Below are 16,990 nucleotides of genomic sequence, written 5' to 3'. Positions count from 1 at the left end.
TCAGCCCAGAGAGCAGAGACGACTCCACACCTGCATACTTCAGAGACACTCCACCACACATCCCACCCACAACAACTCTAAAAGCCATTTACCCAAACAGAGTAAATATTTACATGACGATATGAGGTTCAGATCAAGGCCATAAGCTGTGGTCACATGTCAGTCAAGGTGATGAGGTGAGGGCTGGACAGAAGGGAAGAGCTTACATGTTGGATGTTTTGTCTAATTCTATTTGTTCATCCCTTGTTATGTCTCAAAAAAAAAAAAAAACCTAATCAACCACACACATAGCCAGAGCTAGAGGAGGGAAATTAAAAAGATGCTATACTGATTAAAAAAAAACTGCTGATTACTTCTGATTTAGCATTTCAAAAAACTTTGCATCAAGACTCCATTAATATGCAAATATTCAAAAGCTTTCTGTCCTTTTGAATGGGTGAGCTGAAGTTTGAATTAGTCCAGAAAGTGATACCAATCTATATAAATGCATGTTTTAATGGAATAAACCATGGACAAAGGTATTGACAGGAGAGTTGGATGTTCCCCCATCTCAGGAAAGAGGAAACAGACTGTCAGACTCGCAACAAGAGGCGCATGAGGTGGAGAACAGCAAGATCAGCATTGCATTTAGGTAGAAGTACAAACTGAGTAGATTAAAACTGATTAATAGTTTAAGAATCAGTCCATCTTAAACTGTTATCTGTGTTTTGAAACATGGTAGCTGGTGTGTGCGTTGGTTAATTGACAAAACACCATGTTTACCCGTTTTATTCTGGCCCAAGATGGTCTACTAACTTGTTACTAATAAGCTACAACTAGGTTTTCACACTGCTGAAAACGTAAACTGGGCTCTCCAACTAGAAATGTGGATAACAAACATTGAAATATAAATTTACTGAACTCAGCTCTTTATTTACGAACACGTGGCCTCTTGTTTAAATATTTAAAAACTTTGTATAAATACGTAGCCTGCCCCCCCCCCCCCCCCCACCACCACCCCTGAACTGACTGCAAACAACAGATAAAAATTAATTTAAATGTAAATAAATGGCAAATATTACTCGAAACAACGTAAAACAGTTTCACCAGATTTGCTTCTGTCCAACAGGTTACTTATGTGATGTCATATAAACCTTACCTCTTGGACTGATCTTTGTGAAGTGCTGTCCCGGTCTGGTATTTGTAAACCCCGGGTCCCCAGGTCCCCTGAACGCAGGTCAGCCACAGTATGAGCAGCAGCGTCAACAGGAGGAACGAGCTCCGGTGAACCGCAGACACCGAGCGCCCGTCGCGCGCTCCCATTTCAGACGCGTCAACTACACGGAGAAGCTAGTCAGCAAAATACCTCTCCTAATACTGTCCCGCTTATGTTGAAACTGTGACTAGAGAACAGATATATGACTCGAAAGACTAGTTTCTGATCTGCCGTTTCTTTTTCGCGCATAAAAATAATAGAAGGCTTGTTTATGAGCACTGTTGTGTCTCAAAATACGACTGTTAAAATTTCAGAAGATTTTTATCGGCAGACCCCGACACAAATAAATCTCCTCACAAAGTTTGCTCGCAAACCGCAAGACAAACGTTTCTCAGCCTCACTGCTCTCCGTCCCTGTACTGTACGCTATATATTTCTTGACTACATCAACACAATGGGCAAGAAAGCTGTTTTATAGTCGCCCTGAGTCCCACAGCCCGTGTAGTTTTTTTCACCCTGCCCAGTTTCCTCTCCCTCTGTCCTCTCACACATGCGGCACTCCTCCTTCCCTGCTCTTCCAGTGAAAACTTTTCGAAATTAAATAAACATAAATATGCTGGTCTCTTAAAAAAAAAAAAAAAACTGAAAAAGAGACAGAAAGGCTAATAAACAAATTCAGCCTCACTTGTCTTCTACAGAGGTTCAGAAGCGATCAAAAGTCAATATGTTCTTCCAAGACAAATGCTATCAATATTGAAAAAATAAATGAGCTGTAAAAAATGTATTTACTGTACACATGCCAAAGCAAAATTACATTACATTAGTTGACAGTGTTTCATTTTCTCTCCTCTAATGAAGTAATGGTATATACATATATATATATATATATATATATATATATATACATATACATATACATATATATATATATATATATATACACACACACACACACATATATATATATATATACACACACACACACATATATATATATATATATATATATATATATATATATATATATATATATATATACACTCTAAAAACTGCTGGGTTGAAAACAACCCAATTTGGGTTATTTTGACAACCCAGCGCTGGGTCAAAAAGGGACGAACCCAGCGCTGGGTTGTTTTAACCCAGCCTGCTGGGTTGCCTTTTTTATGGTTTAAAATGATTATATTGCAGGGTTTAAAAAAACAGAGCGGGTGTTTTTTATCACTGTATTTCAGAAGGAAAACTACTGTATTTAGAAAATGTTCGATATCATTTCGCATATGCTTGATAAGGCAGCGTTTGTGAGCTCAGCACCGCTCTGCAGCCGTTACCGGAGAAACCTACCTCTCTCGCTCTTAGCGCCTCCTGCTGGCAGAAAATAAACTCGCAGAGTGCAGCCATGTGGGGAAACAATGCATTTCTACGTTAAAATTAACCCAAATTGAGCTAGGCATTAAACCTACAAATGTTGTTCATTTTAAATATCACTTTTACACACAAATAATAATTATCAAAAGGAAAATATTTATTAAAAACGAGAAAAGTCAAAAAGTAACATGTTAGAAGAAATGCAGAAAAGGATGGCATTAACAGCTACAGAGTTCATAAAGCATTGAACATTTGATGAATATAACTTAAGATCAAATTGGACTTTGTTCACTTGTATATATTGTATTAAAATATACGAAAACAAATACAATAAATTTACAATTAGTTAAGTTTTTTTCCAACTATTCTGGCATGACAGTACACAAATAAATCACAACATTAACTTTGATTATTATAACATTTAACAGACGCATGTGTGTGTGTGTGTGTGTGTGTGTGAAAGAATGTGAGCAGGTGTATGAATGACAGAGTGTAAACTTCTACTAAACAACACAGAAAAAGCATTTAACTTTTTTTTTTTTAACAAATTATACACTTACAGTTTGTTTCATAGTCCATGAATACAGATCATGCATCACGGTCAATTTTCATGATCTCTTTAGCATAACTGATGTTATCATGAAGAAACCCCATCAGCACAGCATGTGACGACTTCTACATCATCCAGGGCAGCGTCCTCCTTTAAAACCACCGCTGCATCAGTTTAGGGGAAAGAAGATTCTCCTCTCTGACCAGGATTCATCCCAGTCACCGCCTGTTCTTCATCAGTGGCCTAAGAGAAACACATTTGAAAAAATTAAACATTTAATTAAACTATCCATTTTCAGGTAGAGGTGTATTCACATCCGTAAGGATAGGTAAATAATCGGTTTTAAAGTTTCAACACTTTGTGCGGTTGTTTAATGTCTCAGTCCACCACAGCGCTCCAGAAGGCTATAATGGCAGCACTAGTGTGAGGACATGCGATATTGTTTGAATAAATATTGCTTTCAGAAAGCTTCTTTACTGAAACATTAAAACAGTCATGACATTCACATACCTCACAATATTCATGTACGTGGAGAGCTGCTCTTCAAACCGTTAGTTCACCAAATAATTAAAATGTTTATAATTCACTCTCCCCATGTTTTTCCAGACTCATACAAAATCTGCTAATTTTTTGGAAAACGTATGAATATATTTAATATTCTCTGTTTGTGTCCTCCATTGCTGGTCTGGGAGACCAGTATTTTATTTTGAACATACATGTTTGCTATCATATAATTTAAGATGTATTCATATATAAATATCAGAATTTACTTCTACAATAACTCTATATTTATGAAGCTTGAAAATACTGATTATCTAAACTATAAATGGATTAACAAATATTATGAGAAAACTAAAAATATATTAATTTATGTTGTAAAGACAGACAAAAGTCTTATAGGTTTGGAATGACTTGAGGGCAAGTAAATGATTTTTTGTGTGAACTTTACCTCTAAGAGCGAAGACCAAGAATAATGACTCTCCAAATCTAATCAATGATCAACTCCAAAGTTGGTTTGATTTCTGCAATAAAAAACACAGACATCAATGGTCTTAATGAAATGAGCACGTAATCACACTGTTGTTTCATCAAAATGTGAAGTAAACCGGCAGGAGACAACAGAAAAAATTATTTTCTAAAAATAGCTTACATAAAATCTCAAAGGAATGATGCTCTCCCATGTCTCTTGCTTTTAACATCTACAAAAACAAACATTTTACTCTTAGTAAAACACAACAACAACTGATAACATGAAATTATGAAGTTTACTTGCCTTAAACGATCTTTCCCTCTCTTCAGAAGAAGCTGAGAAAACCACCTCCTCACACAAGCAGACTTGTGTGTCCTTAACTCCAGTTAGTTTGAGTTCTGCAAAGAGGGACATCAATGGTTTCAATAAAATATTAACATATACATACATACATATATATATAAAATCACACTGTTTTTGCATCAAAATGTGAAGTTAACAGGCAGGATACAACAGAAACATTAATTTTCTAAAAAAAAGTAATAATAATTTAACTTACATAAGTCTCAAAAGAATGAAGTTATCTTGTCTCTGGATTTCAACATCTAAAAAAAAAAACACACATTATTTTAGTCTTAGTAATAATAAAGATAACTTGATGTTATTCTGAAGTTTACTCTCCTTAAACCGTCTGTCCCTCTCTTCAGAAGAACACCTCCTCCTCATCCTCACACAGGTCTGTGACTCCTCACACAAACAGCTTCTGTGTCTTTAACTCTCAGCGCGAGGACAATGAAGACAGGAGCTCGACAAGAAATATTACATGTAAAACATACTTTTAACAGTTACCACTTCAACAGCCTCAAAATAATTATGCTAGTCTTTACTACACAATGCCGTTTCCTTTAGGAGACAAACATACATTCAGTTTAACCGCGAAAAAAAAAGACAAATTCACATGAGCGTAACCGTGACCATAACCGTCTGTTAACGCCTCAAAAAGTACAGATAATGTAAAATCTTATGTAAATATGACAAAATACATTCACAGACGTTATATTAAAAGTACATCCTCCGTTCAGTAACGTTACATGAGGCAGTTAAGACCTCCGTGTCTGAGGCGAAAACCGCGTCCGTTTTTTTAATATATATATATAACGTTAAGCTCCTTTGTTTCCGCCTTTCATAAAACCTTCCGCCTTACATACAACCAGGTAAACAATAAAAGATAACTTTACATTTTGAATATTTACTTACCATAGTCTTTCACTCGCTTCTCGCTTCTATCACGCTGAGAAAATGGCGGCTGCTCGCACTGGAGACGTACGATTTTGACGTGACGTGCGTGCTCTCCTTCACGTCCGCGTCCTCAACCCAGACCGCTGGGTTAAAAAAGAGAGTTATTTTCAACCCAAACTTGGGTTAAAACATCCCAAAGTCCTATCCAACGGCCTCAACCCAGCAGTTGGGTTGAAAAAACAACCCAGCGTTTTTTAGAGTGTATATATATATATATATGTACTGTAAACCTTAGAATAAATATTTTCAATTTTTATTTATACAAACTCCACCTTTTAGTTATCAGTTCAAAACAACTTAAAAAAAAAATGTAGAACAGTTTAAAAATCTAAGGGCCTTTTGTGCAATGGAAAAATTAGTGGAGCCATGCTGTCAAAAATCTACCCTTAAAGATTTCGCACAACATCTTGTCACTTGCAGTACCCTTAAAGGGGCAACTTTGCCCTTATCTATCCCTAAAAGTTGCATATACTTAGTTGCCTTGAAGTATACTTCTTTGAATAGATGTAATTAGGGTAATGGTATTGCCCCAATGACAAACTGTTGTGCCCCAAAGGTAAATTTTGTTTCTCACATTTGTTAGAGTGCAGGTGCCAATAAAGAACCTTATAATACCTTTTATACTAAAGATCATTTCAAATGAGTTTGACAGTTTTATGGGTTGTTTTGTTTTTTTATATTAGTTATTCGGTGGACCCCTATTATAAATGATAAATAATCATAAGTGCTAAGGCATTCTTTACCGCATTGGTCTTGCCTCTTCTCAAGCTTACACTTCAGATGACTTAATGAGTCATTATACTGCCATAACATGAAAACCTCCTCCAAAAGACAAAGCCCAGTCTAACGTCTGGATAGCATCCAGAACGGGGCAAGGGAAGAGAACGATACAGAACGAGAACCTCGGGAACATGGTTTACTCTAACCTCTCCTCTGCCTGGTGAAAAAGGGGAACTAAAGGGTTTCTGAAAACCGCAAAACTGTGGTCCACGTCCAAGCTAAACACCCGGCTCAGCAGGCAGGACGGACTCCAGCCCACTCATCTGTATCTGAGGTCGAGGTGACTGCGCTTGGCGGACCCCCTGACAGCCAGAGAAATAAGCAAAGCACGGAGCAGGGGCATCAATCACACTAGTGTCCAAGATCTGCAGGTGTTGAGGGGATGCCACTCATCATAGTTTGACATGTTTGACTACATTTGGACTCAAATGAAGAGCAAAAATGAACTAGCAGAATGTGTAGATATTAGTGCATCATATGCTATGTTTTATCGAAAAGGCTTTATTCCTGCTTTCAGATATGGTCAAAAAGAAACAAAAAAAATAAAATTTACAGTGAGAGAGTGTGATTTCAACACCTCCTGTTTGATCTTGTTTTGCAGCTTGATCCTCTGTCTTTATCTCTACTGAGAAATGCAAAGCTCATTTGATATTGATGTGGCATTATGTAAACAAAATGTAAAATCCAAATTATTGCCAAGCTCTAATCTGCTCAATTGTGACTATAAGGCATGAAGAAGATCAATCATTAACATCATGATTTTCTGCAAAGCTGATTTGAAACTATGTGTATTAAGAAAAGTTATATAAAAATAAATTTGACTTAAAATTTTAAAGCAATTTCAGCTTGAGTTATAGTGAGATACATGTCAATGGAACCAAACTATAAATGTTAAAATACTCACTGCTTCAAAAGCATAGCCATGAGATGCAAACAATATGTGTTAACATGATTTTAGTGTGAAAAAAAAAACACAAATTACTTGCAAATTATTTCTGTGCAAAGCTTGTCCAATTTTTAATTTTCCAAAAAAACAAAAAAAAAAACAGCCTAAAACCCTAAAATGACCACCTTTACAGCAACTACCTTAAAGTTGCATTGTAATGGCAGTAGCACTAGATCTTTTCTTCTGTATTATGATGACATCAGAGTAAAACTCAGTCTCTTGAAAGAAAGGGTTTGTGGTTTATGCAGACAAAATGTTTCTGCTTGGCAATCCATTAACAATTGGCCCCGTTCACTTCTACACTAAGTACCTCGCCGCAATACAATAATGTTTCCTTTCAACATTATACTATAAAATTAAGCTTAATTTATACTGAACCTGGAATATTTCTATAAGACACCTTTTGATTATTTACCATTCCAACTAAAGATTTCCTCTATGTCCTGTTTCTTTTCATCTGTTGTTATGTTGTTAAACATACTCTATAGCCTTGAAATGATTGTGTAAACTTTAAAAGTGCCCCCAATGAATGCTCTTTGTGGTCACCTCTATTGTTAATTGAGTTTCTGGTGCAAACATTGAGCACTTCTTGGCACTTCCTGAAACAAGGATTTGCTGAAAAGAGGGCAATTTGTTCTAAACTAAGTGTTGGCAAAGTTGCCTGTGTGTTCTGTACACTGTGTTGGAAAGACTTTGTGTCACTTAAATATAAACAATCGGCTCACCTGGCCATAATCAATTCATTAAAAAAAATTGAGCCAAACTCAGACAAAAGAGGAGAGTTAGTATAAAAAAGTGGAGATATCCCAGGTGGAAAAGTTCCTTTCTGCTCTATATGATACAGATAAAAAAAAAAAAAGTTCCACAGACTGTTGTTTTTTCTTGGGCAAACTCTGAGCTTTCAGAAGCAGGAACTATATATATCAAGTTCAAGTATAAGACTGGGTCGAATTCCTCTGGTGACCCACAGGTTACTGTATGTATGAAAAATGTGACATATGCCAAATCGAAGCATAAACATATGCAGATCGGACATGAAAAGACAAACCTCTTAAAATTTATGCTCTCATACCTATATCCTGTACGTATATACGGCACATGAGTAAGAATCTGTCCACACTTAACCTGACTGATGTGCTTTTTTCCTTTGAGGTTTTGTTGGAGAATGTTCTGTTGAACAGGACCATGAGTGAGGGGTCTGGGGGAAGCCTTGGATGGGAGCTGGTACAGATGCCTGCGTGAAACATAATCTAGAGAAAGAAATGTTAGGTGATGTAATTAAGTGAACACAAAGCAGCCCCTCTTTTTCCCACTAGTACCATCCCCCCATGCTTCTGAAGGCCCACTGGTGCTAGAAATGTCATGTGGAATCAAATAGACAGAAGACTTAATACAAAGATCTATCCTCTGAGATGATATATATCAGGGCCTGGAGATTGGATCGGGAGATTGGGGGGAGATGGGGTGCATGAGCTGTGCTGGCAGGAGTCCAGACCTCAGACAAACAGAGAGGAGAATGTACTTGCCTTCCACTTCTCTTTGTAGCTCAGAGGTTCCACAAGACACTAGTCTGGAGTGTGCTGCCTCCTAGTGGTAAGCAACATTGTCAAAAAAGGTATACTGTACACTGCATGTGTGTGTGTGTGTGTGTATGTCTACATGCTTTTTCTATACTGGTGGGGACTTAAACCTGAATACACACCAACTCATGGGTACAGAAGCTTATGAATCATACCGAATGAGTTTGTTTGAGATTGTAAAAATGCACTTAGTTTTCTGTGAGGGGTAGGTTTACGTGTAGGGCGATAGAAAGTACAATTTGTACAATATAAAAACCATTACGCCTATGGAGAGTCCCCCGCAAGGATAGGAATTATTTCAATAATTCACAAGTAATATTTTACAAATAACTGTTTTACAAAAAAAAAAAAAATGCAGCGTTGGTGAGCATAAGGGACTCCTTACAAACACGTTTAAAAAAAATATTTTGACTAGTAGTGTATATGAAAATTAATCATATATTATAAATTTTCTATATACAGTATGAGCCAAATGAGCTCCCAGCTGAGACCACATCAATTTAAACCTGGAAAATAATTATGTAATTGTCACTAACAATGTAAATTTGTGACAATGCCAAAATTATTATAATTTTTCTTACTTAAACTGTTCTGCAGGTCAATAATTTGCTATTGCAAACACAAAAAAATTACTATAAATTAGATTCACTTAAAAGTTTTACTAAACTTTATGGCCCCATTGCATACATTTTAATCTTAAAATCTTGATTCTGAAAAAAAGGTTAATGGATATACAATATTTGTTAACTACCCATGCAGATTTTCTTTAGATACCTAATGTGATGTGTTTGGACGTGAAAAGATCAGCCCAGTAGTGTAGCCAGAAAAGAGACTCTGGGTGTGCATATGCAAATCTGGGTGTGACACATCTATTGTCAGATTACTGTGCAAAATTATGGGATAGTATTTTTGTCACACTGCTTCCGTCCAACAATACTCCTAGTGTTAATTTGCAGGTCGTGTCAAAATGTAGTTAATTGTTAAATGTAATAATCTTCTTCCAAATAAGATAATTTTGAACTTTAGCTATTTCATTATGTTTATTTTTCATTAGAATTTATTCACTTTAAATAAATTATAATACATAATTATAGGATTAAAATGAATTGTAGCTGCTCAATATAGATCTTATATTTGCGCGCGTGCCGAGGCGCAGGTTTGTTCGCTTCGGATGAGCGCATGCACATATCTTCTCACTCCGCGCGCGAACTCGCTGCCTCTGGCTCTTAAATGTTTAAACTGACAAAGCTTAAATTAGTTTAGTTTAAACACAGATATCAGCAGCACCCAGGTGATGACGGAATAAATTACGGCTCATATACAGCATTCGCGTTGAACAAGAGTGAATGATTTGTCCAGGGTTTTTTTTTTCACCGTGTGTGGTGAACCGAACGGTTTTTTTTTTCAGCGAACCGTGCCATCCCTATTACCTCAATAATCAATCAATTACATGCCTAAAACAATCATGCCCGAGCAGACGGATATTAGTACATCTCATCACAACGGCACCCGCGTCTAAATCAGTTGTATGGTCTGGTTTTCAGTCTAAAACAGTTGTGTCAAGTATAAATGTCTCATCTGTTTCGGGAGGTGCGTGCGCAGTCAACTCGCACCGGAGGCTCACACCTTTTTTTTTCTCAGATTTTGAAAAATCTTCGCGATCGACTTAAAATGCTTCCAAGATCGACTTGTCTACCGCGATCGACGGGTTGGTGACTCCAGATATAGCGACCAACTTTTTTTGAGCAAGCATTGATTATGCGTGACACAGTCTCAATTTGTGGGACGCATGTATTGGGCTTCAAACGCTGTGCGCGCACGCGCTACGCAGAACGGGTGGTCACCCTACCTGGCACACCCGTCTAGAGTGTGTCCACCTTTTTTGTGTTGGTCCATGTATATGCTGAATCGACAGGTAAAAAAAGCCTCAAGTCCAAATATTAATTTATCACCAATTAACTGTTTGACAAACACTTCCTGCTTCGATGTCCAGATCTGAATTTAAAAAAATCTCAAACAGGCTCCGAAGTGCCGATCTGAATCAACCGAGTCGCGAACAGGCTCCGAAGTGCCGATCTGAATCAACCGAGTCTCGAACAGGCTCCGAGTGCCGATCTGAATCAACCGAGTCGCGAACAGGCTCCGAAGCGCCGATCTGAATCAACAGAGTCGCGAACAGGCTCCGAGTGCCGATCTGAATCAACCGAGTCGCGAACAGGCTCCGAAGCGCCGATCTGAATCAACAGAGTCGCGAACAGGCTCCGAAGCGCCGATCTGAATCAACAGAGTCGCGAACAGGCTCCGAAGCGCCGATCTGAATCAACAGAGTCGCGAACAGGCTCCGAAGCGCCGATCTGAATCAACAGAGTCGCGAACAGGCTCCGAAGCGCCGATCTGAATCAACCGAGTCGCGAACAGGCTCCGATGTGCCGATCTGAATCAACCGAGTCGCGAACAGGCTCCGAAGCGCGGATCTGAATCAACAGAGTCGCGAACAGGCTCCGAAGCGCCGATCTGAATCAACCGAGTCGCGAACAGGCTCCGAAGCGCCGATCTGAATCAACCGAGTCGCGAACAGGCTCCGAAGCGCCGATCTGAATCAACCGAGTCGCGAACAGGCTCCGATGTGCCGATCTGAATCAACAGAGTCACGAACAGGCTCCGAAGTGCCGATCTGAATCAACCGAGTCACGAACAAAAAATATATATATATATTCTAAGTAAACAACAATAGCCCAAGTTTAGTAAACATTTTTTATTGAGACTATAACAAATAATTCTGCATCTATTTTTAGGTGTGCCAGCTGCCACTGTGGGTGGCACAGGCACCCTGGCACACCCGTGGCTACGCCACTGGATCAGCCTCACAGCTTTATGAAGCATTCCTCCTCACAGAATTGATATAAACTGCAGACTTCAGTGAATTCCTGACTAGGGGTGCTCCGATCACGATCGGCCGATCGTTAATGCGCATCTCGTCAGTAAAGCCGGTTCTATAATCAGCGGTAAATTCCATCAGGTGCGTGATTTCACATAGAGCAGCTGTTACAACACAGAGCCATTGTTAATAGAGAAGATGCGCAAATCCACTTAATTTTCAGCGTTTATTAGCGCATCTTCTCAGTTAACAACGGCTCTGTGTAGAGATTACTGTGTTCGATTTTTTGCACAGCCCTATGTATCATAACTAACCTGCTCTGTCACAATTGATGTGTGGCGTGAAAGCGTGTGAAAAGAGTCAATTGCGTGTGTCTCACGGTGAATGCTTGAGAGTTGGCACATTAGTTCTCAAGCAGAATAAAGGACAGGTTGATTATTGCTGTTTAGCGTTTGTATTAATCTATGATGTGTACCTGTTTGCCTACAGGGACATAAAAAAATAAGTGATACGTGGACCAAGGTGTCTGAGATTGTTCATTTTAAGTAAAGGATCCTAATATTTCGTCCACAACAATATTTAATCTGAGCGCTCACAAATCTTTCTGCAGCGTCGTGAGCAGAGCGGCAAGAGCGATTTTTGACGCTCTAGACGCTGGCGGTGTGAACGCACAGTTAGGCTTCGGCTATGGCTGTAGTGTTGTTGTGAAAGTAGGGGCGGAGCATAGAGACTATGCCGTTTCTCGTTTGTTACTCTAGAGACCAATTCACTTTATTGAGGCATACTGCCCCCTTCTGGTATGGAATGTGGGGTATGACTTGATTTTTTTTGCCAAACATTACAGATGGCACCTTTAAGGCCTTGTCCAAGGTCCTGAAAATAAGTTTTACCATGACTGCTCCACTTTTGAGAAAGAGACTGCAGGTCCAGATATTTCATGTACCTCTAGTTTAACATGTCTAATTCGTGTTGTCGTAGTACAATGAACTCTCATTTCAAAAAAATAAATAAACAATTTTTTTTTTTTTATTAAAAAACCTTCTCATCATGCAAGGTACTAGATTTCTAGTTTTAAACAATCAACCAGGAATTCAGACAACTATGAACTTTTATTAGGCCAAATAAAACTAAAACATTGCCAATTGCTTCGATCCAAAAATGGCCTATAATCCCAAATATAAGGTCCAAAATCCTGTTGTGCACAAAAAAAAAAAAAAAAACTCAATTGATGGTTCTACATGTACAGTATGAATGTTAGTGTTCATTGCCTAAAGGTCTCACCATGGCCCTGACATGCCCTAACTGTAATATGACTGACACTTTGCTCTTCAGCATAGAGTGCTCCTATCAAAGAACTGATGGAAGTGCCACCAATCAGATCCACAGAGATCCCCACCTCACTCAATGCTCAAATGATTCAGCCTCTGCAGGTGTGTTTCCATATTCACACATTGGCTTGTGGATTGTGTGATATTAGTATCTTTTTATAAAGCACTTTAAAGATAAAGTGAGGAGTTTTCATTAAACAATCAATTTCATCACTGTTTAAAAGTCATTTGTTGGTAGACTTTCTGAACGAGTGTGAACACTGTTCCTGTGATGCTTTGAAAAAATTGCTTGAGTGACATGAAGTGAACTTCTGGATTAACCAATAGCATGAATTAAGGGCGGGGCTAGTATTTAACTGACGAGGCAGAGCAAACAGGGGTTGTGGGCAATTTTGTACCTGCCCCCCACCCTCCTCACAGTACCAGCGATAGCGTTCCCTGTCAGGATTCGAGCCAGACGCGAGAACTCAGAATACAATTCGGGAGGCTTCTCAAATACCCGCCGATACATCTCTCTCTGACAGAAAAAGAGGAAAGTGGGAGTTTGCACAGATAAGAGACGAAAATGAGTAGCTAAATCACACAGAAATAGTTTTGGAGAATGGTTAGTTAATAAAAGTGGATGGGGTCCAGCTGCATTACAGAAACTTCTTAATTCTTAATTCCTGACTCAAGATTAGAAAAGTTCTGCTTCTTCAGTGAAATTACCATGGTTACTAAACAGGGGGTCAGATTACAGGCATTTGCATATTGAGCAGACAAAAAAAAGGCCATATAGGTTTTACAGTTATGACATCAAAGATGCTGAGAAGACTGTGAACACTGTCTCCAGGAAAAATATGCTTCACCACAACCTCAGCCTCATCCTGAGCCAGAGAAACAAAAATACAATTAGTCATAAATCTATATAATAGACGGAAAACAACACATTTTCAGTAGAATAGATTCACAAGAGGTATATTGTTTGGCTCTTACATTCTCATGGAAGTACAGATCAAGACCCCCGTCCTGCACCACAAAGATACTGTCATCAATGTCACCTGGGCAGAATAATCCTTTACCTTGCTGCAGCTGCACAAACACCATATATCAGAGGCTTCTCAAAATGACTCAGAACACATTAGCTGCCGAACAGCACTGCCAGACCACTGGAGCTTGAATTCTATGCACTGTTTATTTTGGAAATTATATCTCTTGTAGGTTGGCAGGACAAGGTTCCAACCTCACATTTTTTCAGCATAAACAGGACCTAGAGAGCAGGTGAAAGTTCTCCAGGTCAAATTCAGTCAGATCTGCTTCTCTTTCGGCTGAAGGATTCAGGATTCTGATCAATTGCAAGCTATTGATAGAACTTTTTTCTTTTTCTGGATCGCTTTTGAGATACTGGACCTGAGTTGGCTGGTAAGGACAAGGTTTGGACCTAAATGGCCACAAATAACAACACTCCAAATATCATCCCATGACCATCATATTAACCATAGTGTTGTTTTGACAGCAACACATGGAACAAGGTATTTTCCAGCCAAAGTAACAAGTTCTGGTGCCTTTCTCATTATCTTCCTGCCATAAAACATGACTTTGTCTGTTTTTCTGAATCAATATTTAGGACCTAGAAACGTAATCTTCTCCTGGAAAATCAAAAGAAAAACGTTTGATGAAAAACTCAAAACCTTAAAACCTGGATATCATAAATATAAGAGTTATATAAATAGAACTCTTTAGCACACTGTAGCAACCAGTTTATGCCCAAATAACATAATTACTAAAAAAAAATGTGTTACTACTGTAAAAATGCATTTAGTTTATATATCTCATTCAAACAATGTGAGATAAATTGTGTAACATTGTTAAAAATATAATTAATTTCAGAAGTAATGTAACTAAGAAAATACAATAGGGGAAGCTGTTCAAGCTGCATCCCAAGATCTTTGTTCGTCAAATGGACTTTGTGTTTCAGTGATTTATTGATGGACTGTAAACAAGTGTGTGATGTTTTCTTAAACTTTCCAATGAATTGGTGTCATATTCATATTTAGCTCTTCATCTGGATATTCTTCAAAACTACTGGAATGGAAATGGTCCAACCCTTGGCAAAACTGATATATTGCCAGTGAATAATTTTGTAAATTAGGGGTTTTCAAATTGGGGTTGGGGTCAATGGAAATATTTACAGAAAAATAAAATAATTATAGTACTATAACAGCACTATGATTAAGAACACATAACTATGCAGCTTGCAAGAAACTGAAGATTTTCCAAATAATACTTTAGACATATACTGTCAAAAATTTATATAATTATACATTAGATCATAGATTACATAATAAAAACCTTAAAATATAAAATATACTTAAAAAAAAAAAAAACTTTTTGATTAAATGGAGTAAATTAATAAAACAGTACTATGGAGAATAGAAAAAGAAAACAACGGTGTACCTAAATAGAAACTAAATATTGTCCAAATTATATTTTGGATATATAATAATATAATTTTTTATATAAACTATATAGATGCCTCTTGCAAAGATATAATCATATTTTGGGGTATTTAAAAAAAATTAAAACCCCTACCTCAGAAAAAACACAATTTTACAAAAGAAAGGAATGTAAACACTTGTAATTATTAATATAGTTATGGTTTATTTGTTATAAAACGCCTTTGTCTGGTTCTCAGAGTAAAACCAGAAAATGTCCTTTACATTCTCGAGCTAAAATATATAGTCAAAACAAATGGCTCTAAATTGAAATAAAGAGAGCATCTCAAAATTGCATATACTGAATGCTAAGATGTTTCAGCAACACAATGCATTGAAATGTGCAGGTCCAAATAACCTCAACTTAAAAGGTTTTTAAAGCCCATCATATCGGCTATGCTCAGGAAGAGGGGACGGGTTCAGGCGGCTTCTGTTTCTCCTCTGGGCTCCAGTCCCATCTCCACACATGCATCATGTGGTCGTAGAAGGAGCAGGTAGCCATTAGGCAGGACAGAGACTGGGAGTCTCTAGCAGGGCTGGTGAAGGGGTCTGGAATTGAACTTTTTTCTGGTAATGAACACTGCTCGGGTATGTACCGTATTATGACTTGATTTTTTTTGCCAAACATTACAGATGGCACCTTTAAGGCCTTGTCCAAGGTCCTGAAAATAAGTTTTACCATGACTGCTCCACTTTTGAGAAAGAGACTGCAGGTCCAGATATTTCATGTACCTCTAGTTTAACATGTCTAATTCGTGTTGTCGTAGTACAATGAACTCTCATTTCAAAAAAATAAATAAACAATTTTTTTTTTTTTATTAAAAAACCTTCTCATCATGCAAGGTACTAGATATCTAGTTTTAAACAATCAACCAGGAATTCAGACAACTATGAACTTTTATTAGGCCAAATAAAACTAAAACATTGCCAATTGCTTCGATCCAAAAATGGCCTATAATCCCAAATATAAGGTCCAAAATCCTGTTGTGCACAAAAAAAAAAAAAAAAACTCAATTGATGGTTCTACATGTACAGTATGAATGTTAGTGTTCATTGCCTAAAGGTCTCACCATGGCCCTGACATGCCCTAACTGTAATATGACTGACACTTTGCTCTTCAGCATAGAGTGCTCCTATCAAAGAACTGATGGAAGTGCCACCAATCAGATCCACAGAGATCCCCACCTCACTCAATGCTCAAATGATTCAGCCTCTGCAGGTGTGTTTCCATATTCACACATTGGCTTGTGGATTGTGTGATATTAGTATCTTTTTATAAAGCACTTTAAAGATAAAGTGAGGAGTTTTCATTAAACAATCAATTTCATCACTGTTTAAAAGTCATTTGTTGGTAGACTTTCTGAACGAGTGTGAACACTGTTCCTGTGATGCTTTGAAAAAATTGCTTGAGTGACATGAAGTGAACTTCTGGATTAACCAATAGCATGAATTAAGGGCGGGGCTAGTATTTAACTGACGAGGCAGAGCAAACAGGGGTTGTGGGCAATTTTGTACCTGCCCCCCACCCTCCTCACAGTACCAGCGATAGCGTTCCCTGTCAGGATTCGAGCCAGACGCGAGAATTCAGAATACAATTCGGGAGGCTTCTCAAATACCCGCCGATAC

At 37.9% G+C, this 16,990-nt stretch overlaps 1 protein-coding gene and 1 long non-coding RNA gene across 5 annotated transcripts in view; both read right to left on the bottom strand.

The window, feature by feature from the left end:
• The window catches only part of LOC128010936 (EMI domain-containing protein 1-like), a 54,403-nt gene extending 52,689 nt beyond the window's left edge, over positions 1-1,714 (bottom strand). For all 4 annotated transcript variants that reach the window (XR_008182456.1, XR_008182457.1, XM_052593051.1 and 1 more), the window contains exon 1: positions 1,139-1,714. Coding sequence is in view for 2 of the 4 variants with exons in the window: in XM_052593051.1 (XP_052449011.1) it covers positions 1,139-1,302 (164 nt within the window). In the remaining 2 variants the exon portion in view is untranslated. The remainder of the gene's footprint in view (positions 1-1,138) is intronic.
• Positions 1,715-2,692: 978 nt separating this feature from the next.
• LOC128010925 (uncharacterized) lies at positions 2,693-4,310 on the bottom strand. Its single transcript, XR_008182455.1, has 3 exons — positions 4,260-4,310; positions 4,059-4,131; positions 2,693-3,352 (listed from the first exon to the last, which is right to left on the bottom strand). It is a non-coding gene; the product is annotated as an uncharacterized LOC128010925 (long non-coding RNA).
• Positions 4,311-16,990: the final 12,680 nt, after the last annotated feature.

Source organism: Carassius gibelio, chromosome A5, assembly GCF_023724105.1.
Source record: "Carassius gibelio isolate Cgi1373 ecotype wild population from Czech Republic chromosome A5, carGib1.2-hapl.c, whole genome shotgun sequence".
Taxonomy (NCBI): domain Eukaryota; kingdom Metazoa; phylum Chordata; class Actinopteri; order Cypriniformes; family Cyprinidae; genus Carassius; species Carassius gibelio.
The sequence above is the reverse complement of the archived record's forward strand: the minus strand, read 5'-3'. Positions and strand labels throughout refer to the sequence as shown.